The sequence below is a fragment of the Sceloporus occidentalis genome, unplaced genomic scaffold (assembly GCF_023333645.1).
Source record: "Sceloporus occidentalis isolate IW3139 unplaced genomic scaffold, rSceOcc1.0.p SCAF_1, whole genome shotgun sequence".
NCBI classification, from domain to species: Eukaryota; Metazoa; Chordata; class Lepidosauria; order Squamata; family Phrynosomatidae; genus Sceloporus; species Sceloporus occidentalis.
This window is the reverse complement of record NW_028316981.1, coordinates 294,768,583-294,793,409: the sequence shown is the minus strand read 5'-3', so window position 1 is coordinate 294,793,409 and position 24,827 is coordinate 294,768,583. Positions and strand designations below refer to the sequence as shown.

At 41.8% G+C, this 24,827-nt stretch overlaps 1 protein-coding gene across 1 annotated transcript in view; it reads left to right on the top strand.

The window, feature by feature from the left end:
- The window catches only part of LOC149324095 (oncostatin-M-specific receptor subunit beta-like), a 39,713-nt gene that overhangs the window by 2,497 nt on the left and 12,389 nt on the right, over positions 1 to 24,827 (top strand). Inside the window, exons 2-11 of the mRNA XM_089496344.1 lie at positions 7,310 to 7,388; positions 10,537 to 10,706; positions 12,046 to 12,193; positions 14,503 to 14,772; positions 17,460 to 17,595; positions 20,484 to 20,638; positions 21,283 to 21,452; positions 22,228 to 22,390; positions 23,260 to 23,336; positions 24,473 to 24,692. Coding sequence (XP_089352470.1) covers positions 7,319 to 7,388; positions 10,537 to 10,706; positions 12,046 to 12,193; positions 14,503 to 14,772; positions 17,460 to 17,595; positions 20,484 to 20,638; positions 21,283 to 21,452; positions 22,228 to 22,390; positions 23,260 to 23,336; positions 24,473 to 24,692 — 1,579 coding nt within the window. The 5' untranslated portion in view covers positions 7,310 to 7,318. The remainder of the gene's footprint in view (positions 1 to 7,309; positions 7,389 to 10,536; positions 10,707 to 12,045; positions 12,194 to 14,502; positions 14,773 to 17,459; positions 17,596 to 20,483; positions 20,639 to 21,282; positions 21,453 to 22,227; positions 22,391 to 23,259; positions 23,337 to 24,472; positions 24,693 to 24,827) is intronic.

The following is a 24,827-nucleotide window of genomic DNA, read 5'->3' as shown; positions in this document are numbered from 1 at the left end:
GACAGACCACAACGCTGACCTGGCTTGTATCACGGAGACCTAGCTTGGAGCAGACAGTTCTGTAACCTGGGCTCACGCCCTTCCGGCTGGGTACTCCATCAATGAGCAGGTGAGGGGAAGCGGGCGGGAAGGGGGTGTAGCCATGGTCCACAGAAACAACCTTACCTTAATCAGGATACCTATCCGTGCATTAGACCACATCGAGTGCATTTACCTTATCTTGAAGACCAGGGAGAGTCTGGGGATTCTGTTGGTTTATCGTCCACCCCGTAACCTAACAGACTCCCTAGCTGAGCTGATGCAACTAGTCTCGGAGCTGATGTTGGAGTCGCCTAGGCTGCTAGTCCTGGGCAACCTCAACATCCCCCTCGAGACTGGGTTGACCAATCTTACTGGCGCAGCTCGGGAGTTCATGCTCTCCATGACAAACATGGGCCTCTCCCAGATAGTCTCCGAGCCTACACATTGCGCAGGTCATGCCCTCGATGTGGTCTTCTGCATGGAACAGGCATATCCATGGGCGGAGATAATTAGTATCTCTGTTTTGTCATGGACAGATCATTTCCTGGTTATGGTTGGACTGAAGGCCACTGTCCCTCTCTCCAGGGGTGGAGGGCCGATTAGAATGGTCCACCCTCGAAGGTTGATGGAACCCGTCAGGTTCCAAGAAGCCCTAGAGGGTTTTATGGTTGGCAGTGCTGGCAATTCTGTCGAAACTCTGGTTAATACATGGAATAACAACTTTACCAGAGCGATTCACATGATCACTCCCAGGCGCCCTTTCCAACCCGCTCAAAATCATAACCCATGGTATACGGAAGATCTTAGACAAATGAAGCGGGTTGGACAACAACTAGAGCACCAGTGGCAGAGATCTCAACTCATATCCGATAAGACACTTCATTCGACCTTTCTTAGGTCCTATCCAGTGGCGATAGATGCAGCTAAGAAATCCTTCAATTCTGCATCTATCGCATCTGCAAAATCCCATCCAGCTGAGCTGTTCAGGGTAGTGAGGAATTTAACCCAACTACCTCCTACCCAGAACCCTGCTGTGATGCTTTTAATGATTATTTTGCAGATAAAATCTCTCAGATAAAAGCTGATTTGGATGCCAATTTGAGAACAGAGACAACAAGATCCAGTGCCTCCGCCATTACTATTAGACTGGATCAATTTGAGTTGGTAAGTGCTGAGGATGTGGACAAGCTTCTTAGTAGTTTGAAAAAGACGACTTGCCCTCTCGACCCTTGCCCAACCTGGCTGGCCATCCAGGGGGGAGAAAAAATCATGGTGATGCTGAAATACATAATTAATGCATCCCCCAGGGAAGGCTCCCTGCCTCCCTATCTCAAGGAGGTAGTAGTTAAACCACTCTTAAAAAAGTCTTCCCTGGATAGAAATAACTATAGACCAGTCTCGCTACTACCATTCCTGAGCAAGGTGATCGAGAGAGCGGTCGCCAATCAACTACAAGCAGTCTTGGAGGAAACGGATTTTCTGGATCCATTTCAAATCGGATTCAGGACAGGATACGGAGTTGAGACAGCCATGGTCACCTTAGTCGATGATCTCCGTCTGGGCAAAGACAGGGGAAGTGTGACCCTGCTGGTGTTCTTGGACCTCTCAGCGGCCTTCAATACCATTGACCATGGTATCCTTCTGGAACGCCTGAGAGAGTTGGGTATTGGAGGCACTGCATTGCAGTGGTTCCGGTCCTACCTCTCAGGCAGGTTCCAGATGGTGTCGCTTGGGGACAGTTGTTCAGCCAAGATGGAGCTCAAATCGGGCGTCCCCAATGCTATTTAACATTTACATGAAGCCGCTGGGAGAGATCATCCAGAGACATGGGGCGGGGTGTTATCAGTACGCTGATGACACCCAAATATACTTCTCTATGTCTTGGACTGAAGCAGTGACTAAGGATGGCATCTCTCCTCTGAATGCCTGTCTTGGGGCGGTAATGGACTGGATGAGGGAAAACTGACTCAAACTGAATCCAGGTAAGACGGAGGTACTCGCTATAGGAACCCCGAATCCAAGAATGGAGTTGTGTCAGCCAGTTCTGGATGGGGTCACACTTCCCCTGAAGGATTCTGTACACAGCTTGGGGGTGCTCCTTGACTCGTCACTCCAACTGACAGCTCAGGTGGATGCGACTGTCAAGAGCACCTGCTATCAGCTTCGTCTGATATGCCAACTGCGCCCCTTCTTGGAGCCAAGGGGCCTGGAAACAGTAGTACATGCACTGGTAACCTCTTGATTAGACTTTTGTAATGTGCTCTACTTGGGGCTACCCTTGTGCCAAGTTCGGAAACTTCAGTTGGTGCAAAATATGGCTGCCAGATTGATCACGGGAACTTCTAGGAATGACCATATAACACCGGTCTTGAAGTCCCTGCACTGGCTGCCTATTAGTTTCCAGGCAAAGTACAAAGTTTTGGTGATTACCTTTAAAGCCCTACATGGCTTGGGCCCAGAGTACTTGAGGAAACACCTTCTTCCCTATTGTCCATCCCGCACACTAAGTTGCTCTGGAAGAAATCTACTACAGCCAAAAAAAAAATCTAGGCTAACACCTGTCTCCCAGAGGGCCTTTTCTATTACTGCTCCAAAACTATGGAACGACCTGCCGGAGGAGATCCATCACATTTCCACTCTGGCAGCTTTTAAGAAAGCACTCAAGACGGATCTCTTCCGGCAGGCCTTTCCAACTTAGTTACCCTCCCCAGATATAGAGATATTTGTCCCCTCATCTGTCTATTTCCCCCCGCCAATGTTTCTGCCTATTTTTTGTTTGTTCAATGTTTTTAATGTTTTTAATGTTTTTATACTCTTACTGTTTAATTCTGTTTTAGTACTGGGAATGGGTCTAGGGTTTGATTTTTTAACTCTATTGTAATCTGATGTATTTTATTGTTGTAACCCGCCTGGATTCTTCGTGATTGGACGAGCTAGAAATAAATTTTTATTTTATTATTATTATTTATGCTGCAAGAGACTAATACGCTATTTATTAGAAAACTAATAAAACTATACAAACAGTAAATGACTCTGCAGAGCCTTGGCTGCCCAGTTCCCCATCATCACTGAGAGTGTGAACCTGAAACTCAGTTCTGTAGCATTTGAATCTTCTTTCTATCTGCCCTTTCTGTAAATATATTACTCTAGTCGCTTCTCTCATTTTATTATTTTTCCTCTTATTATTTTTCTGTTGTGCCCCCTCACTTCCCACTTCCATTTTCAGTTTGCCCCATTGGGTTCCCCACAATGATTTTCTTTCTCATTCTATTTCCTAATTCCAAAGAGACAATCAGTTTTGAGTAGGGTTGCCATAACTGTCTACCTCCAAACTGGGACAAATGTAAAAAAAAAATGTTGGACAAAATGTAGGACAAATGTAGGGCCAATTTTGGGCCCAAATGTAGGACTTTTTTTAGAAATGGAGGACATGACCAACCAGAAACCAAAAAAATTAATGCATTTAAAAAGCATTAATATAAAGGCATGCTTCTAAGTCATGCTCACCTTCAGAGAGAGTGGTCATCATCATCAATATCATTAAAAAATTAATGCTTTTAAGTAAGAAAGGGCCCTTTCCTCCCACCTCCACCACCAGAGGCCTAGAAGGCCGAAAAGCTGGATATCATTCATTGGAAATAAGCTGGATATCATTCTTTGGAAATAAAAGTCCACAGAACATTAGCATTGATTCAAAAGCATTCTCTGGTGCCATTGCAAACTACATTTCCCACTTCCAGGCATTCTTAGAATATTGAACCAAACAAGCATTCTCTAGTGCCACTGCAAACTACATTTCCCACTTCCAGTGTGCAGCAGTGTTGCCAACAAGCCTCGAAGATAATTCCCGAAAATGTTTATCCAAAACCCGCTGAATTCCCCCAGATCACACGGAATATTCAGTCACAATTCCCGGAAAATTCCCATAATGTTAAAATGGCGGATGTTTTGCAAATAAATGTAAACATAATTGAATAAAAATAACTGTAACTTATTTCAACTCTCAAAATCACCATTGAACCAAACAAAGAATCTTTCAGTCCTTTTAAGATATTTATTTTGACATGAAGGGGGTTCAGGAAGCTTTGTGCCAAATAGAAATGTGTTAGGCTGCAACCGCACTGCAGAAATAAATCCAGTTTGACACCCTTTTAATTGCCATGGCTCAGTGCTAGGGAATCCTGGGAATTCTAGTTTTCGGAGACATTTAACCTTCTCTCTCAGCAAACTCTGGTGTGACAACAAACTACAATTCCCAGGATTTCATAGCACTGGGCCATGGCAGTAAAAACGGTATGAAACTGGGTTGTCTTTGGAGTCTGGAGTGAAGATGCAGCCTGAGTTGGGTCCAAGACACACTGCAGAAATAATCCAGTTTGAGACTGCTTTAACTGCCCTGGCTCAGTGCTAGGGAACCCTGGGAAGTGTAGTTTTGTGAGACATTGAGCCTTCTTTATCAAAAAGAGCTCTGGTGCCACAACAAACTACAATTCCCAGGATTCCCTAGCACTGAGTCAGGAGAGTTAAAGCGGTCACAAACTGGATTATTTCTGCAGTGTGTTTTGGACCTTAGTTATTAAAAATGCTCAAGGTCCAATCCATACTGCAGAAATAATCCAGTTTGAGACCGCTTTAACTGCCCTGGCTCAGTGCTAGGGAACCCTGGGAATTGTAGTTTTGTGAGAAAGAGCTCTGGTGCCACAATGAACTACAGTTCCCATGCATCTGAGGAAGTACGCATAAGTCTAAGAAAGCTAGACTTAAGAGGGAGTCGGGGGCTGAGAGAGAGAGCGCACTTCCTGAGGGCGGGGGCGGCGACCACTCTCCAGTCCTCTCTGATTGGCTGAAAACTGTTAATGTGTGACACTCCAAAGGGTTGGTCAGTAGCCAGCCTCGCTCTCAGAATCAGGTCTGGAGCTGAAATAGGCAAAAGTCACCCAAAATGCACTGAAATAGAGCCAGGCACCAAAATCACACGAAAAGCTCTGAAAAGTCCCCGTTTTCGTGTGAAAGTCACGACATTGGCAACACTGGTGTGCAGGCACAGGCCTAAATAAAAGAGCAGAGGCTCCTCCTTCTTGGGGGCAGGCAGACTAGCAGAGGAGCTGGGCCCGCCCCCTGCCAACAGTCAGGCTCCTGCTGCAGGTTCCTGCAGCTGTGCAAGGCAGGGCCTGAAGGAGCCTGGTCCGCGGTGCCAGCACCACCTGGGAAGTTAACGGGAAGCAGGACAGTACCGTCCTGAACCATTAAAACCCAGGAAAGTCCCGCCTATTCCTGGGATATGGCAATCCTAGTTTGGAGGAACCATGTCGAATGGAGTGGGAGCGATTCCTATTTTTGTTGAGAGGGAGAAGCAGTTTTACTGATTGACTCCTTCTCTGACATATTTATTTGTCCAACTTGAACTGAGAAAAACTTCTGTCAGTGTGCCATGATTATGGGTATTTTAAAAATTATCTGGATTGCTTGTAGAACATCCAAAATTCTTAGGGATTATTTGGGGGAAAATAGCTGGTTTTCCTCTGACAGAGGCCATTTTCAGACAGCAAGTTGCTTTTTCTCCTTTCAAAAGAGGCACATCTTTTCTCCACTGGAAATAGGAGGGGAGTGTAGATGGCTTTTGGTGGGACGATGGTACAAAAGGAAAGGAGATTAGGTAAATTCTTGGACTATAAATTCATCAATGGCTATATATTACCTCCGCTGAGAGCCAGTGTGGTATAGTGGTTTGCACATTGGACTCTGAAATCCAGAGTTTGCATCCCTGTGTGATTATGGAAATCCACTGGGTGACCTTGGGCAAGTCACATTGTCTCAACTTCAGAGGAAGGAAAAGGCAACTCCCCCAAACAAATCTTGCCAAGAAAACTCCATAATAGAGGGTCACCATAAGTTGGAAATGACTTGAAGGCACACAACAAGATTACCTCCAATATTGTAGGCAGTGCCACTGTCCTCATCTCCTGGTTCTCAGGCATCTAGATGACTACTCTGGGAAACTGGATGCTAGATTAGCTGGGCCTTCAGTCTGATTCAGCAGAGCCCTTTTTATGGGTAAGAAGCTCCAATTCTGTCCCCTGTAATGTCATCTAGTTCAAATTGCAGCATCTACAGGGGAATGAAACACAGAATTACAGGGAAAAGAAACAAAGAACACACAAACATCAAGTGGGCTGCACTGAATTATGTTCCTTCTACCAGATCAAAGTTGTCTTTATCTGAGCAATCCTCTCTGTGCCTTCCAAAACTGCTCCAAAAGGTTGGGGGAACTTCTTCAGCCAAGTCTGAGTATTCTTTACTGGAGCAACATGAAAGGGAAGGGGAACTCTCATGTTGTAAATGAAAATTTCCTGGTGTCAGTGTGAATTTTGTCTAATGTGTTGTTCTTTCCCAATTGCTTTATTGTTTCATAATTATCTGTAGCAAATTTGTATTTATTTACTTTTATTTTATTCATATCTCACCTTTCTTCTGGGACAGGACCCAACAGGTTCAAAAAGGGGGAACATGTGGCCCTTTAGGTGTGCAGCTAGCCAGCCTATTTGAATGGTCAGTGATAATGGGAATTGTAGTCCAGCATCTGGAGGGTTATATTTCTCATCCCTGATCTCAAGATGTCTCAGCAAGTTTTGTCTATAAGGAAAGGTGCTATCTTTTCAGATAGTAAAGTTTGTGTATTTCTTTCCTCCAGCTGGAGAATAATCCCCTCTCCCATTTTCTGTTCTTTGGAGTATCCTAGAGGATAGCACCGGCCTATTGTTTACCATATATACTCGACTATAAGTCAACCTCATGTATAAGTCGAGGACAGGTTTTGGGACCAAAATTATGGATTTTGCTATGACCCGTGGATGTCGAGGATAAAATTTAGGGGCATATAGCAAAGGATCTAAAAGATGAAGCAAAGCAAAACTATGTCAAAGAACTTACAAAAGTCCAGCAGACATAACTCTTTGCGCTTAGTCTTAAGACTGGATGGATGAGATAGTATAGCAGGTTGGGAGCTTCACATATTATACCCTTGCTTTTCATCAGGAGATGGTTCCTTCTTTTAAGTAAGAGTTAAGAGAAAATACTTACATTGACCCATGGATAAGTCGACTCAGGTTTTTGGGGTCAATTTTTAAACCTACATTTCTAGACTTATACATGAGTATATACAGTAGATTTGCCTTTCTTTTTACAGTTATATGAAAATAAGTCTTCAATTGTTGGAGGTATTGGACAATGTATCTAAAGCCCAGAACTGAATCCAGAAATGTATTATGCTGTTCCATGTTTCTTTCAGGAATAACCAATGGAATGTTTGTTGTGTCCAGCAGCAGTTCTCTATATACTGCTGTGTTTTGGCCTGCTTCAAAGTCAAGGTAAAGAGCTGAATGTATATTTTCTTTCTTTAAAAATTTACCTGCATAGCTAAGCAGAAGAATGTATTCCTTCTGAGCAAGATTGCTCATTTCCTGCTTTATAAAAGAGAATTGCTCATACTTGTGTTTTCAGTTTCAAACCCATACTTTGTTTTTGGAATATTGCAGCAAACAGTGTGACCTTCTAGTGACATGTATAATTTATTGCTGTTGCTCAGTTAACAAAATCACAGCATTCTCCTGCATATTTGTAATTGATCACTTGCTACTCATTTGTACAAGACTGATCATGCTGATAAGGAAATTCTGGAACTTGTAATCCTCAAAGGTAACTTTTCCAAGGACTCACATAAGTGGACTTGAAATACAGAGAATCTATGAATCCATGCTCCTGTCTGGAGATGTTGTCTGGAGATTCTGGGTGCTATAATTAAAACATATATTGGCCCATTACAGACCGCCCAAAAGGGGCGGTCTCGGGCCGCTATCGGTTGCAGCGCGGAGGAGTCGCAGCAGCCAAACCGTGCAACTCCTCCGCGCTGCAAAGAAGGAGCACGAAAATCGCGCTCCTTCCAGCAACCCAAACTGCGCACTCATGGCATCACTTCCGGGCCGTGACGTGTGGACGCAGAGCGTCCATTACGTCAAAATGGCGGCGGCCATGTGGAACGGCCGCCGCCATTTGTTACGGACTCTGTCTGTAACAGGGTAAGGGGCGTCTGGAAGAGACGCCCCTTTTTCAAAATGGGACGTCCTAAGGACGTCCCTTATGGCAGTCTGTGTTCTTCCCTATTTTCTCAAGCTCTGAATTGGATAATTTGTCCCCATAGCAGGGCTGATAATGCAGCAGGGGTAAAGGATTAATAGTCTCTCTCTCTCTCTCTGTCTCTCTCTCTCTCACACACACACACCAGGGTAACATAATTGTAGTATGTTGTCTGACTTTCAGAGCTATGGGGACAGAGTTGGGTATTGTGGTAAAAGTTGATTGGATTATTTCTGGATAATAGCGTCATAGGTTGGAATGGACCATAAAGGCCATCTAATCCAAACCATGCCATACAGGACACACCATCAAAATATCTCAAGAGGTACAGAGATCATCACACTACACACTACACCCTTAAAGCTTTGCTATTCCACTTCAGCTTATCTGGCTGCCTCCTGTTGCACTCTGAGATTTGCAGTTTAGGAAGAGACATTTGGAATATTCAGCCAGAGGGCTCTTACGCATATCTGAACTTTGTTGTTGTTAACTGCCCTCAAGTTGCTCTCGACTCATGGATGAGACGTCTCCAAGACCCGCTGTCCTCCACTGCTCTGCATAATTCCTGCAACCCCATAAACCTGTGACCTCCTTAATAGAGCCCATCCATCTGGCATGTGGCCTTCCTCTCTTCCTACTTCCCTCTACTTTTCCCAGCATTATTGTCTTTTCTAATGAGTCTTTCCTTCTCATTATGTGTCCAAAGCACAACGGTCTGAGTTTGGTCATTTTGGCTTCCAGGGAGGTTTCCAGCTTGATCTACTCTGGGACGCATTTGTTTGTTCTTTTGGGAGTCCATGGGATTCTCAGCACTCTTCTCCAGTACTACATCAAATGAATTTATTTTCTTCCTATCATCTTTCTGAACTGTCCAGCTCTCACATTCATCCATGGTAATAGGGAATATGCTGGCTTGTATGATTCTAACTTTTGTGCTGAGTTGTATATCTGTGCATTTTAGAATCTTTTCTAGCTCTTTCATAGCCACCCTCTCCATTCTTAATCTTCTGCTCATTTCCTGACTGCAGTCCCCGTTTATATCAATGTTTGATCCCAGGTATGGGAATTCTTTTACTATTTCTATTTCTTCATTGCCTAGGTTGAACTTGTGAAGGTCCTCAGTGGTCATTATTTTGGTTTTCTTTATGTTCAACATTAAGCCTGCATTTGCAATTTTCTTTTATCTTCCTTAATAGAGGTTCCAGGTCTATGGGGTTTTCTGCTAGTACTATGGTGTCATCTGCCTATCTTAGCTTGCTGATATTCCTTCCTCCTATTTTCACTCCTCCTCCTTCTGTGTCCAAGCCTGCTTTTCTTACAATATGTTTTACATATAAGTTGAACAAATAGGGTGATAAGATGCAGCCTTGATCTGCATACAAGTTGAACAAATAGAACACCGAACTACAAACCCCAAAATGCAACAGGAGGCAGTAGGAGCAGTTAAAATGAAATAGCAATAATAATCTCCATAGTCATCCAACTTTAGTTGAAAGACCTCCAAAAAAAAGGAGGATCCACCACCTTTCAAGTCAGTCTGTTCCATAGTTGAACAGCTATTACTGTCAGGAAGTCCTTCCTAATGTTTAGGCTATGGCAGGATACAAACCGCCATATAGTACGTATTGTATACATACTAGGGTTAGGAAGGGGCGGTGCTTCCGCACCCCCCTAACCCTAGTACGTATACAATACGTACAAGATGGCGGCGCCCCTTCCACATGGGCGCCGCCATCTTTACGTACTGGACGCATAGCGTCCAGACGTGTCGCAGCGCTAATGACGTCACGAATGCGCCCTTGGCGCTTCGCGACTTCATCAGTGCGCAGCGGAAAGAAGCTCCGAAATGGAGCTTCTTTTTTGCTCCGCGCGGAAGCCACGCGGTTTGGCTGCTGCAGCTCCCGTGCAGAGCAAATGACGCCGGCGGGGGAACGCCGCAAAATGGCGGTTTGTATCCCGCCAATGTCTTGTTTCTTGCACCTTAAATCCTTTGGTTTCTGTTCTAGTCTTCAGAGCAGCTGAAAACAAGCTTGCTCATCTTCAACGTGGCATCCCTTCAAAATGAAAATAAGAGAGAGAGAAAGAGAGAGAGAGAGAGAGAGTAGTCTGGAATGCCTTTTTTTAAAATAAGAAACTCCTGCTGAATTTTAGTACTAACAGCATTTCTTTCTAAGTGTTCACAGACTGTCAGTTTAATTATCTGCTCTAGAGTCTTTCCTAGCACTGATGTCAGGAGGATGATACACATTGTGTAGTAATGCTACCATGCAAACCTACTCCTCAGAGTTGAAGGTATTAAAATGAATCTGATTTTGTGTCTGCTTGGAAGTTGGTTGTTTTGTTTTTGCTTTGGTTTTCAGTTCCCATTCTTTTCTCCCAAAGGTAATAATGTATTTCAACACATAACACTTAAAGTTTCCATAAATCGCGCTCTTCAGCAACTGTTACTCGAGTGGGATGTTAGCGATGATGTGAAATCATATCACTCTGAAGGAGACATGGTTTTTAACATCCAAATTTATCAAAGTGAAGAGAATAATATTGTTGTCAATGTAAGTATCTTTTTAAAAAAAGTTTCTTTAATATATATAAGTTCCAGGAACAAGTTAAAGCATAGCCTTATTCTGGGTAGGTATATATTTCCTTCCTCATCTGTAATGTTATGTAGTTTTGTGCCAGGCTTCAAATCCTGGCTTGGCCATGGAAACCTACTGGGTGACCTTGGGCAAATCACATTCTCTCACCCTTAGAGGATGGCAATGACACACACACACACCCTTTAAAGAAACTTGCCAAGAAAACGTTATGATACCTTAGGATCACCATAAATGGAAACAACTTGAAGGCACACAATAACACTTAGGAGCAAAACAATTGAATGAAAACCCTAGGGGAAAAGGTTCTCAGTCTTTGTTCAGGTTGAAAGCCAACATACTTAATTCAGACTGAGAATCAGCATACTTAACTGGAATGCATAGCAAGTCAATATTATTAATTTTTTGTCCTGAGTGCAATGGTATGAAATTCCTCATAACTTTTTATTCCCTGTATGCTTTCACCACTGTTTTTTTTAAGTCAAGATGTTTCTCATTGGTATAGATGCAGGATAGATTCAGACTTTTCCCCCCTCCATATGGTTGGCATTAACCAGAGTTTAGAACCTAAACCATGGTTTGCATCAGACTTTGAAAGAGTTAATATTTGGCTTATTGTTGTGTGCCTTGAAGTTGTTTTTGACTTATGGTAAGCTTAAGCTGAACCTGCTGTGGAGTTTTCTTGGCAAAATTTGTTCAGAAGGGGTTTGCGTTTACTTTCCTCTGAAGCTGACAGAGTGTGACTTGCCTACCCAGTGGGTTTTCTTGGTCAGGTGGGAATTTGAACTCTGTTCTCCATTGTTGCTCCAATGCTCAAACCACTACACCCTGTTGGCTCAAACCACTACATCATGCTGTAATCCAATATTTGAATTACAGTAGCCCTAAGTCAGCTTGATCACATGGCCAGTGTCCATATAACTTTGAATCAGTTTCAATGTCCAAAGGAAAACTGTGATTGAGAGATGTTTGTCTGCTTTCAGTTCCATCTTCCGTGGCTCCATTCACACTACGAAATAATCTGGTTTCAAAACTGAGTTATTTCCCTGTACTTCAGACTTGCGCTGATTCTACTCAGTGCAGAGTGCGGGGGGGGGGGGGGGCCAAAAAGCCCATTTAAACCAGTGTATTTGGCACTGGATCCCTTAGTGGTTCTTTTTTTTAGAACCAAGATGATCTGCATCTCCAATTGTGTGAGTAAGCTATCGGATTGATTTGGACCGCACAGCCACAGTTCAGGAAGTGGAGGAGCCTATCATTTTTTCCCAGTTGTCTTCTTTTTCTTTTGTATGTTTAGGAGAATTATACAACAAAACTCAATAAATCAAATCGACCTCTGAACTGGACCTGGACTTCTCATGTGCCATTGGAGTGTATGCCTCATGGAGTAAGAATCCGAAGTATGGTAGAGTTTTCTAATTGGACTGCATGGGAGATAAAAGATGGTAAATCGTAAATCGTAGAATCATAGAGTTTGAAGAGACCCAAGGTGTCTCCCATAGAAAGTTGTTTTAAAAACCTTAACAAAAAAATAATAATTAAAATAATTAAAAATCCACACATTGAATAATATAAAACATTTTAAAGATATAAAAGTTAAAAAATAAATAAGACTTACATCCCATGTAGTACTCCTGTGTTTACCCATTAAAAACCTGCTTAAACAAAATACAGTAATCTTTATCTGCTAGCAGTGACTCAAGTCTCAAGTCTTTATATTCCAATCTCAAGTTGAGTGTCAAATGCTTGCCAGGTGCTTTCAAGTTGAGTCTTAAATTGAGTCTCCAATCTGGGAGCCAATTTTTAGCAGGAAAAAAGGAGATGGGGTGCATTTCTTGGGGGTGAAGAACAACAAGTGCATTTGGCAGTGGGCTTGGGGAAGGGCTGGAGGTCTGCTTGGCAGCCTGTCCCCGCTGCACAGCAGAGCAGCCTTCTAAAGCTTTTCAAAAGTTTTAGAAGGATCCTTCAGTCTCAAGCCCACTGCCAGACACATTTGTTGTTCCCCTCCAAGAAAGGTGCCCTTGCTTTGGGGGTGGGTCTTGCCTGCTACTCAAAGTGAATGATGGCACCAAGTCGGTCACTAAAAACATTCCAGTTGCAAGTCCATGTGTTATTTATTGCCAAGTTGAGTCAGGGTCAAGTCACTGAACTGACTTAGTCCAACTTGCATCTGAGTCAATTGACTTGAGTCTACATCACTGCCTGCTGGCAAATGGAAACACTGTGATGCCAACTCTCTTCTCCCCACTTCAGCTCTCTCTTTGAAATCTAGCTTTTGCATGAAGCCTTTGTCAAAGCCTTCCAGTTTCAAAAAATGAAGCTGAAAATAAATGCATTTGGTTTCCCTATATACACTTGCATTGCAATATTTCCTTCCCATACTGTATGAATGCCAACTCCCAGGGGGAGTGACTTTGTCTGTTGTGCCCTGTAAAGCAGCATGGCACTGTAAAAATAATTGTGAAGCACTTTGATCACAATGACAGTGAGGATGATATTCTTCATGCCAGGAGTAGGGAGACTGCATTCCTCCAGGTCTTATATTTCTGATCTCATCTTCCCCAACCATTGGAGTTTATCAAACAGGAGGAATTTCTCTTAAATTCGAACGAAAAGAAAGTGGGGCCAGAACGCATTCACTTAAAGTCACTAGTTTAGCGCAATTATGTGAATGCGCATTGCGTTCAAACTGGCTTCCCATTGCCCGAAAATAGCATGCCATTGCCCAAATTTGTGTGTGGCAGTCTATCACGCAATAACGTGAAACCACATGATTGCGTTCGGACTGACTTCCCATTGCCCGAATTTGTGTGTAGTGGGTTATCACGCAATAACGTTAAACCCCATGATTGCGTTCAGATTGCCATTGGATTATACTTCCAATTTCCCTTGTCTGATAAATTCCATTGTGTGTACCACTGGTAGTTGGGATTCCAACAGCATCTAGAAAGACATGGGTTTGCTAGCTCTGCCTTACATCTAGTGAAGCCATTGAAATGGTTTCCATTGTCTTTCACAAATATCCTTCTGGTTGTTACTACCATTTAAAACCAAATTAAGCAGAACAGGGAAGATTTATTATCAATCCCGACTCATCTTTATCATTTTTCTTAATTATTGTTAATTAGCAGTTGCATGGATGTGCTTTGACAGTTGGCTAGTAGCATCTAAGCAGGGTTTTTAAAAAAATCTTCCTGATGCAAATACTGTGCCTTTCTTGACTGAATCAATGGCATCTGAGGTGTATAGGTGCAATGTGGACCAGAGAAAAGACAAAGAATGCCACTTGGAACTTTCAGAAGAGCATCTCTGGAGGCCTGACTAGCATGTGTTGGCAGGAGTGCAGACGAAACTAATCGGCATAACTCTATTATATCTTAAATGAAGGCATGAAGTTAATTTCTCTTCTCTGTGCCCACCTCCAGATAAGTGACAGAGGGCTTTAACAGATTACAGAAGACAACAGTCAGTGAAATAGGAATAACTTTTCCAAATAATACTGACTTGTCTTTTCCCATAGTAGTAGTAAAGGTTATTGTTGGATCTTTACTACTACTGCTGCTGCTGCTGCTGCTGCTACCTAATACACAAAATGTTTCAGACAACAGAAAGCAGTCTACAAATCTTATGCACATTTATCTTCTGCCCCTGGAATGTCTGACTTTCCTCCCTATGAGCAAATTCTGAAGAGCTCTTTGTGGAATTTAATAGCCAACCAGGAAAACTGAATATTTTTCTTGATATCTTTGTTCAGGCATGGACTTCCTGGATAATGGAAGGAGTTACATCTTCCCGGCATACAAAGTTGTTGAAAAGGGTTCCAGTGTTACGTTTTGCTGCATTGCAAAAAAGAATGAGCTTTTATATGGATATCAATTTGATAGGAATTTAAGTAATGTTACAGAACAAAGAAGAATAACATTTACGGAAACAGATGTTCCAGTTTCACCGTTTGGTGGCATCACTGTGCAATGTGCTTTTGTTAACCAAAGTGACAATAAAGGGACTAGTCTCTATGTGACCAGTAAGTAGAACATGTTCAGTGTTATTGTTGAACAACATCAATGTCAGTAAGGAATGGGGTGGGGAAATCTTAAGTTTTACTTTTTCCTCCATTTAGGTTTTTTTTTAAAAAAATCGCACATTCTGTATGTCCTAAATACAAGATTTGCAAACTTGGCAAATCCTTGAAAGCAAATTAAAATAAAAATTTCCACCCCCTTCACTTTATATTGGCCAAACTCAGTGAGTACAGGTGTGTCGTTCCTTACCATATAGGGGTTAAAAATGAGAACCCTTTCATTAAAAAGAGATAGTAGCCTTAATTTACCATCAGAAAGATAGTTGAAGTCAAACCCTGACTTGGCCTTGATTGACAAATCAGTCAATTTTGCTTTTTGTCTGTTTACATTTTTTAAACATGAAGTTCTGTTCATTCTGAATGTGAAGAAATGTGAAAATGTTTATAAGGAAACAAACTAAATTGACAGTCTAACGCATTTCTGTCAGTGACCCTTGAGATGCTACTGGACACTTAATTGTCATTGGCCACAGACAGTGTTTAGAGATGATGGGAATTATAACCTACTATCTGGAGGATCACAGGTTGCCCACCCCTCTGCTGATTATTTTGCTGAGAACAGTTTTTAATCCTACAGGTGAATTAATGATTATTACAGTTATGCGAATGTAAATTATTGGAAGAGGATCATATCATATAGGTCTGTCTCCCTTCATTTCTTCTGTCTGCACTTTCCGATCTGATAGATACCCCCTCCTTTTTTCCATCCCAATTTAGGGGGATGCTGGGTAAGGTGATAATCACTAGATTATATTTAGTAGTAGCCCCACCCCCACCACCAATTACAGAAGTCTCATCCATAAGTTACATCTTTTATTTTATGAAGACAGGTTTACTCACTAGGACGTTTTATTAACCATGGAAATATTTTGAGAAGTCTCTGATTTTTTAATTATCAGTAATGCCATTTGATTCTTTAAAACTATTCAATAACTGAATCTTTTTTTTAAAAAAAACTTTGATTTTATCGGCTGCAGGCAAAATGAAAAGAATCAGTACCATCTCAATTCAATTCTGCCCACTGTTTGTTTTTCAAATGTATTATATTATCTGTTTTCTGTAGTCCACATTCATATTTTTAAAGTTTGATTTCCATGAGATTCTGTGTGGTTTGAGGGGTAGAGTATTGGACTTGGACCAGGGAGGCCAATGGGTTTAAATCATGAGCAACTCCCTCCTTTTCTCCCTCTCTTTCTTTATCTGTCACATACCCACTCACTTATCCTGAACTTCACTGGGTTATTATGAGGATTAAAATGTGTTGTAAGAGGGGAACCATAGACAGAGTGCATTTCTGATCTTCTCATCCAATTTTCATCCAGGAAAGCTGTGAGGAGAAGGCATTTTTGGAGTGCGTGGATTCTTTCTCTGAAAAGTGACAGTAGTTAAGCCCACTTAACAGCATTTATGATCCGTAAACCTCTTGCACTTCTTTTCCTGGTTGTGTATGAATATATTGACCAGAGCACTGAACTTGGATATTAATATTCATAAAATCAAAGTTGGAAGAGCCCTCAAGGGCTGAACCATCTGCCATGCACTCCCGACTGATGGCCATCCAGCCCTGCTGAAAAAGCTCCAAAAAATAAGACACCACTACACTGTGAGGCACTGTATTCCACTCTCAAGCAGCTCTTGCTTTCAGAAAGTTCTTCCTAATGTTGAGGTGGAATCTATTTTCCTATAGTTTGAATTCATTCCTCCTGGTCCTGTTTTCTGGAGCTGCAGACCTCTTAAATCTCTCCTCTCCAGGATAAATATACCCAGCACCTAAGTTGCCCCTCGTTGGACAGGTCTTTCATACCATATACCATTTTGGTCACTCTCTCCTGGACACACATCAGCTTTTCAATATCCATCTGTACTTAGCTTGACTCTTGCTCTCTGCATGGCCCATCAGTTTCTCTCTTGACTTTCAGAACATGGGGAGGAGGCAGCTGTGACTCCCACAAACCTCAGTTACAACTGGTCTTCCATCTCTGGAAATCTTTCTTTACAAAAATGGTGGCAATGTGTAGACAGTGATGACTTCACTTTTATAATGTGTGTGGGGCAACTACAGCATGATTTGGAATCAGTTTTCATCTCTCCTCCTCAGCAGGCCACACTCCTGCATTTTCAGTTGATCTTGTGCCCAAAATATGACCTGATTTTCATTTCCTGTATTTTCAGCTGCTTTTAGGTTTGGGGAAATCTGTGGGGCATGGAGCTTAGCATAAGGTAAAGGGACACGTTTTTTGCTGTGTTGAGATTAACTCCTGTTATGCAGGCACAATCTATTTATTCAGAGGGATGACACTGAATGTGAGTCATCATTCCCAGGCTCACACAGTATATATACACCCAAATTTTTCCAGGCAAAGCATTCTCTGAAGATGCCAGCCACAGATGCTGGCAAAATGTCAGGAAGAAACTTTTCTGGAACATGGCCACATAGCCCGAAAAACCCACAAAAAACTGAGAAAAACTGAGATTGAGAGAAGTAAGCAGTAACTGACAACCATTTAGTTTGATTGGGATCTTTCCAATCATGTTCTGCTGAACAGCTGTACAAGGTTTACTTATATGAAAAGTGGTTGTAAAGATGCATTAGAAGAATGAAGCATTGTAATGTAGACTTGTTTTAACAGGTAAGCCTGATAAACCCAAAAACCTTCACTGTGAAACGGAAGACATGACTGAGTTAAAGTGTACATGGGGTCATATAACAAATTATACTAACCTTGATCCGGCAAAATGTGCAGCAAATTCCACTTTGTCTGATGTGTAAGTATGCTTGAAAATTTTGAGATGTTACACATGTCCCAGATATGAGATATCCTGGGGAATTAACAATGTATTTGCAAATGTTGTGGGTTACCTCTGGAAGTATTCTAAAACAGTGAAGAGACTAATTGTAGAAGAGTGATCATATCAATTATTTACACATGGGACCTCAATGGAGAAAATTCCTTCAAGGCTCAGGGTATTTATTCTGTTGTATAGGGATTATATTCAGATTCACAATGGCCTAGAACAGATGTCATACTGACTTTCCTAAAAAGCTTTTTTTCAAATCAGTAATGTGCAGGTGTGGCCCAAGACTTTTGGGATCTGAGCCAAAGAATAAGAAGCACTCCCCACACCTCCATTTCATGTGCAAAAGGATGAATGGGATGTACAGTTGAACTTTCCTTCAACATCAGCATTGAGGTTAGGGTCCTCTGCCATATCTGTGGGTGGATGGCCAGTTTAGAGGTGTAAAGTAGGTTGTGTTGCACATGCTGCTGTCCTCAAAAAAATAAAAATAAAAATGAGGGACTACCATTACTGTTCCACAGTATCTGCCATCTGTCAGACTTTGCTTAAAGGCAGGGTTTGACCTGGAAGTTTATCTATTTAAAAATGCATATTCCTTCCTCCGTCTGTCTCTGACACAAATCTGTCTCTCTATTTGTTGTTTGTTTTAATTGTGATGTAGTGTTACATCTGCTCTGTCTTAATCTTAGGAGTTTACCACGCTAGCGAGATCCCGTGGGAAACGGGAGTTAAACACAATTTAAAGTGCATTTGAATTTAAACAAAATTTGCAAATTCGGGGAGTTTATCAAACTAGGGGGCTGCCCGAGTGAAATAACGTGAAGTTAATCCGAACACAAAGAGAAAAACAGCAGGTTTTTATATTCAGGTTGTTTCGAAAGTAAAAAGCTGTCAGTTTTCTCTGCTTTGCGTTCGCATTAACTTTGCGTTATTTCACGTTAACTGTGATGTTGTGTGATAAACTTGGGGTATTTCTGGGTTTTCTTTGCTTTAAATCTCATTTAACTCCTGTTTTCCCACAGGATATTGTTGTGTGATAAACTCCAAAGTCTTGAACCTCTTAGAATTCAACCAAACATGTTTGTTAACAGCCAAGGCAACAACAATTCAAGAAGTAAAAGAAAATTTTGTTGAATACATTGATAGTTAATATATACCAATGATGGCGAACCTATGCCATGCGTGCCGGAAGTGGCACTTGACACCATTCCCTTAGGCACGGGGCGAGAGAGAAGGTGGAAGAGGCATGTGTGTGCCCTTTCCTCCTCCTACCTGCCTTTTTCTGGCCTCCAGCTGTCTCTCCGAGACAGCTGGAAAATGGCACTCGAGAGAAGGAGCCAGAGGAGTGCGCCTCTGGCTCCTCCTCACAGCCTTTTCCTGGGAGCTTTCAGCTGCCTCTCTGAGACAGCAAGAGGCTGGGGAAAGGGCGGGGAGAGGAGGAGTGACTGGGGGGTGCCAGTTGCTCTTCTCCAGGGACCTTTGCTGGCCTTCAACTGTCTCGGGAGAGACAGCTGAAGGCAGGAAAAGGTCCGTGGAGAAGAAGGGAGGGGGTGTGCCCAGCCCCCTTCTTCCTCACTTACCCTTTCTGCCCTCCAAGTGTCCCCAGAGGGGAAGTTGGAGAGCAGGCAAGGTCCATGGGGAGAAAGGCAGGGGGCTTGCCCAGTCACCTTCCTCCCCACTTACCCAGTCTACCTTTCAATTGTCCCCAAACAGGGCACTTGGAGGGAAGGCAAGGTCCTTGGGGAGGAAGGCAGGGGTGTGCCCATTCCTCTTCTTCCCCTTTTGCCTTTCCTCACCCCCAAAGGGCTCCAGAGACCCCTTTGGGTTGAAGAAAGGTCCGGGAAGAGGAGGACTGCAGCCATGCCCATGGCTCCATCCTCTCATGGGCCTTTGCTGACCCCCAGCTGTCTCTGGGAGACAGCTGGGTGCCAGGAAAACAGCAGGGGGGAGCTCCACCCATGGGTGGTGGAAGCCATGCCCCCTGGGCTGGAAGTCCCGCCCCAGCACGCAGCCCTATCCCGAGGGGGCAGAAGCTCCGCCCCCTGGCACGCGAACCTGAAAAGGCTCACGATCACTGATATATACCAATGATCACTTATATCAGCAACAGTTCTTGACATAGAGTGCTTAGCTGCAAGGTGAAGAGTTCACCTTTGACTTCTCTGCAGCTGATGGCAACCTGGCATGATTTGCCTGAATGGTTCATATACCAACTTTTTCAACCTGTGCAAATAACATATTCACCATTTAACCACAGTTAATGTTAACGAGACATGATGGCTCAGTGGTTAAGATACTAACTCTGATGATTGCAAGATCTGCAGTTCAAGGCCCAAGTGCTCCTTGGTGGGGTGAGCTCCCATCACTAGTCTCAGCTTCTGCCAACCTAGCATGTGAAAGTGCAAGTAGATGAATAGGTACCAGTTCGGTGGCAAGATAACAGTGTTCTGAGCAGTCATGCTGGCCACATGATCACAGATTCGTCTTTGAGAACACTGGCTTTTCTAGTAACGTAGATGAGCACTGCCTCCTACAGTCAGACATGACTTGACAACATTGTCAAGGGAAAACCTTTACTTTTTTAATCTTAACCAGGAGTCTTGTCTTTACCACTGTTTCAAATTAATTTCAAATCAATCTTTGAAGTGGTGAAGGAGGAACTTGGTTAATATTCATGATTTACAGTGCAGCAGTAAATCATGAAAAAGGGAAGAAGGAGAGCAAGTTGGGAATATGAACTTTAGAAGCTTAATTTCTGTTTTCCCTTTTGTTTAGATTAAAATCCTCTCTAACAATCTAATTCATACTAGCACAAAAAAATCCTCTTTTTTTCTTCCATTTTCTCCACCATAAAGGTCTAATGGACAGACATACTACAATTGCACAGATGAATGCATATCAAGTAAATTCAAGATGACTGGTGAGCAAATGAGATATCATTTACGACTGACAACACAAAATTGCCTTGGACAGGAACAGACAGATGTTGCAGTTGATGTATTGCACAGGAGTAAGTGTTTATATTCAGCATCATTGTTTTCAATTGTTTTTATACTGTACATTGTTTTCATTGGTCTTTACACGGTCAACAATATTTTAGAGGCTTCTGCACAGGGTAACTAGATGAAAATGTGGAACAAAAACTTTAGTAATATCCTGAACTCTCTGAGGGATTCAACATAAAGTGAGTTGCTGCCATCTCTGTTCTATCCTGAAAAGGGAATTCCAGAGAAAATATAAGACATCACAAGACCTCAGTGAAAATTTCCCTTTTTATTATTCTTTTTATTTACAGGTGATTACTGATTGATGGTCTTTTTGTCAGAAAAGGAAACAAATAAAGGAAAGAAAAAGGAAAAAAGAAACAGAGTCTAGAAGTAATCAGCTCAAAAACCTTGTTTCTCATAACTATTTCCCTTCCTCAGTAACAAAACTATATATTACAATCATAACTTCATGAGGGGTAATTTCACTATTTTTTCAGTGGTCACCAGTGTTTTAAAAGATATGTGGAAAAGCAGTATCAAAAGTTATTCAGCAAAGAACTCTAGAAAGAAAGCTCACTTTCCAGTCCATCTTGATTTCATTGGGTATTGACCATTTTTACTTTCCAAGGTATTTGACCTGTGCTTTTATTTCTTCTTTTCAAATAAGTTCACCTTGCACCTCCTGTTAATCTCTCTGCCTGTTATCAAAATGCAACTGCCATCCAGTTATGCTGGCATATAAAATTTATAAGGAAACCATTTATAAAGGAAGTACCTGGACTGCTATGCCAAGTTACTCATATGAATAGCTTTTATCCTGGTGAAGAAGAAAAAGTGGTGAGTAGATCTATTATTAGCATCAAGACATGTGTACTTTTCCTGATTCCTTTTGAGTTTCATAAAGATAGCCAGTAATCACAAAAGGTATTGGTTTGACTTCAGCTGCCTAGGATCCTGGAAATATCTATTATGTTATACAGTACCTCTGGGGTATGCAGCTTTGATGTATTTAGGGAGTCCAGCATTGGTTCCTAGCTCCTGCCTGGAAACACTGGGAAATATCCCAAAATTACAATTTTTAAAGCAAAAGTAAAGGCCAGATGTAACCAGATGTCCAATTCTGGTTTTGATTTTGGCAGGCTTGGTGGGAAAAAACATTTAAAACTTGACGTGGGGGAGGTTTGTTACTGTGGGTAAATTTATCTTTGTTTTATTTTATTTATTTAAAATAAATACATTATTATTAATTTTGAATTACTACTACTACTACTACCACTGTTAATGTATTATATAATTGCCTGTTATCACCTTCATTTTAAAAATAGTAATACAGTCATCCCTTCCTCTCTGCAGGGGTTCCATTCCAGACACACACACACACGGATGCCAAAAACCATGGGAGCTCAAGTCCCATCAGTTTTAATGGGGGTGGCTGTGTGTCTGTGTGCAGTGGCATGGCTGCGTGCATGCTCTGCCATTGGGGGAAATGGGGTGGGGGCCATCTGCAGATGCTCAAATCTGTGGATCGCAAGCCCACAGTTGGAGCAGGCAGGATGTAGTAAGTAGCAACAACCCATCCATTCATAATAACACTTTCATTTATGTTTTGCAGAATGTTACAGTTCGGTCCCTTACAGAGTCACATCCCCACATTAACCTGGAAGCATTGCAGCCTTATACCAAGTACACTTTCAAAGTACGCTGTGCTGCTGGTGATGATTTCTTTTGGAAATGGAGTACATGGAGTGAAACAACCATCCAAACAAATGAATCTGGTGAGAATACTGTGCTTCTGGAAAGAAGTTTGCAATTCTTAGGCTTGCAGTTCTTTTCTGCTTCTATGCAGACAAGGAATTGGGAATCTCTGACCCACAAGATCTCAAAAACCTGGCCATGACACTTTCTCTGAAACATCTTTTTTGTGCTTTGGCCATGTCCATTTTCCATTCTTTATTTACCTTCAGTGACATATTACAAAACAAGGCATGCTAAAAGCAAGATGCGCATGTGAGAATAATCACAAGTCATACAGCAGATGGTACAGCATTGAATCGTGCCATAGTAAGAGCTTTTCTGTACTTAAGAATCATTAAATTAACAAGATAATTGGGACAGGTGCAAATATCAACTATGCTGCTTTCTTAGTTTAGCTAGAAATGATGAGGTTCTGCTATGTGATAAGGTTCCTCCATGCCAATCTGAATGGGCTGTTCACTTCATCCCATCACTACATTGATGTGTCTAGAATGCTGCTTCTGCAGCAGCAGTATTTTGGGAAGGCAGAGCACTAGCAAACATAGTTCTCTGGAACTTCTAAATCTACTGGAGTGCAAGTCTATAGAATGAAATAAATACCAGTCACTAGTCCCCTGTATCAGGTACAGGCCTAAATCCTGTTGCAAATCCTAATCGAAGTAAGCCGATTTAATCAATTGTCACTTGGTAAGACGACAAAGTCAACAAGAGCCAGTGTGGCATAGTGGTTTGAGTATTGGATGATGACTCTGAAGACCAGGGTTTGATCTTGTGGAGGGCATTCCCACTACATTTAGTATTTTCCTGAATCCCCTAGGGGCCAAAACAAATTTCTGCGAATTTTTGCTTCATCCCCATAATATGTTTTTTTACATCCCTTATTTTGCAGCTCCGTCGGGGCAGCTGGATATTTGGAGAGAGATTAGCCCAGGTTTAGGGGAACGTAACATTACTGTATTCTGGAAGGTAGGTCTGTTTCTTCAATCAATGCAGAGGGATTATATTAAAAATGTCAGCCCCCAAACTGCAAGGGTAGTTTTTGCCAGTTATGGGATTTTTAAATAGCACACATTACAAATTGTATCTTCATTAAGGTTTGTGTGAAGAACCAAAGAAGTTGCAAGTGTATTCTTGAGCTGATTCAGCTGAAGCATCAGAATAAGATTTAAAGACCATTTGTTTTTTGGGGGCAACTCTTGACACCATTAATACTTCTGAACTTCAGTCTATATCCTCCAATGACATACTTGTTAGTTTTTCTGTGGTGGAGGTGATGCGGTATTGCACCTGGCTGATGAGAGAGGTAGGGTACCATTATCAATAGTTGAAAACTACTCCAGTGAAGAAGGAAATGAACAGAGGTTCTATAACCCTGGCATCTGCCCCCTCCAAAAGCAGCCTCTAATTATCTCAGCACTGACTCTACTAACCTGTAAACACAATTCAAGATTAGCTAGCCAGGAGAAGTCCAAATAGGAATATTTCCTCCTTACCCTAAATCAACTTTGGAATTTTTTTTGGTTTGGTTGTTGATTTTACTTACTCTTCACTGCCTAGTCAAGGCTACAATATTGTGTGTGTCCAGGTGCCACGACAGCAGAGTTTGTGGGATTCTTGGAACTGTAGTCCAGAAGAGAAACTTTTAATAGATATGCCAGTTATATTGTAGTATATTGTATTGTATTTATGGTTTACATAGGTTCCATTTTGATTCCAAAATCAGACAGGGGTAGATAAGTGTGGGTATAATGTACCACAGCATCTTTCTATGCACCTTATTTCCAAGTTGAGTTTTTGTGTCAAAGAAGAGGTACTCCTCTAAAGATAGAAACTTTATTTTCATTTTTCCAAGCCATTGTTCAAGAAAATCCTTGTTACTTATGGCTGTCTGGTCTCTTGCCAGTTGGCATCTTCAGCTGTTGTAAGATGAAAAATGAAAATAAATTTGGCTTCTTCTTGTAAAGACTGTGAGTAAAATTAGTGTTCATATATATATATATATATATATATATATACACATCTTACTAAATGCTGAGAAAAAGCAACTTCATATTTTTAAACAATGGAATTGACTTTGACAAGTGTTGTTTTCCTCCTCATAGGCCTTACCGGGCTTTCAAGCTAATGGAATAATCAAAATATATGAGATTTGCTGGGAAAATTTAGAGGAATCTGATGTGTCCAGTCACTGTAATTCAACTGCATTAAATAATTACACAATTACCCTTGGTAGCCAGTCTTACAAAATTAGTGTCTCAGCAAGAAACTCTGCAAATGCATCAATTCCTTCTGTGATTATCATCGCAGCAACTGGAAACAATGGTTTGTATATTTATACATAATGCTTCAAAGAAGAGCGCAACCCTGAAATAATGTTAAATCTGCCTGTTTTTCTCCCCGCAGACTTCAATATTTCATGTGCACCGAGTTCTTCTCATACATTAAGTCCATTTCTGC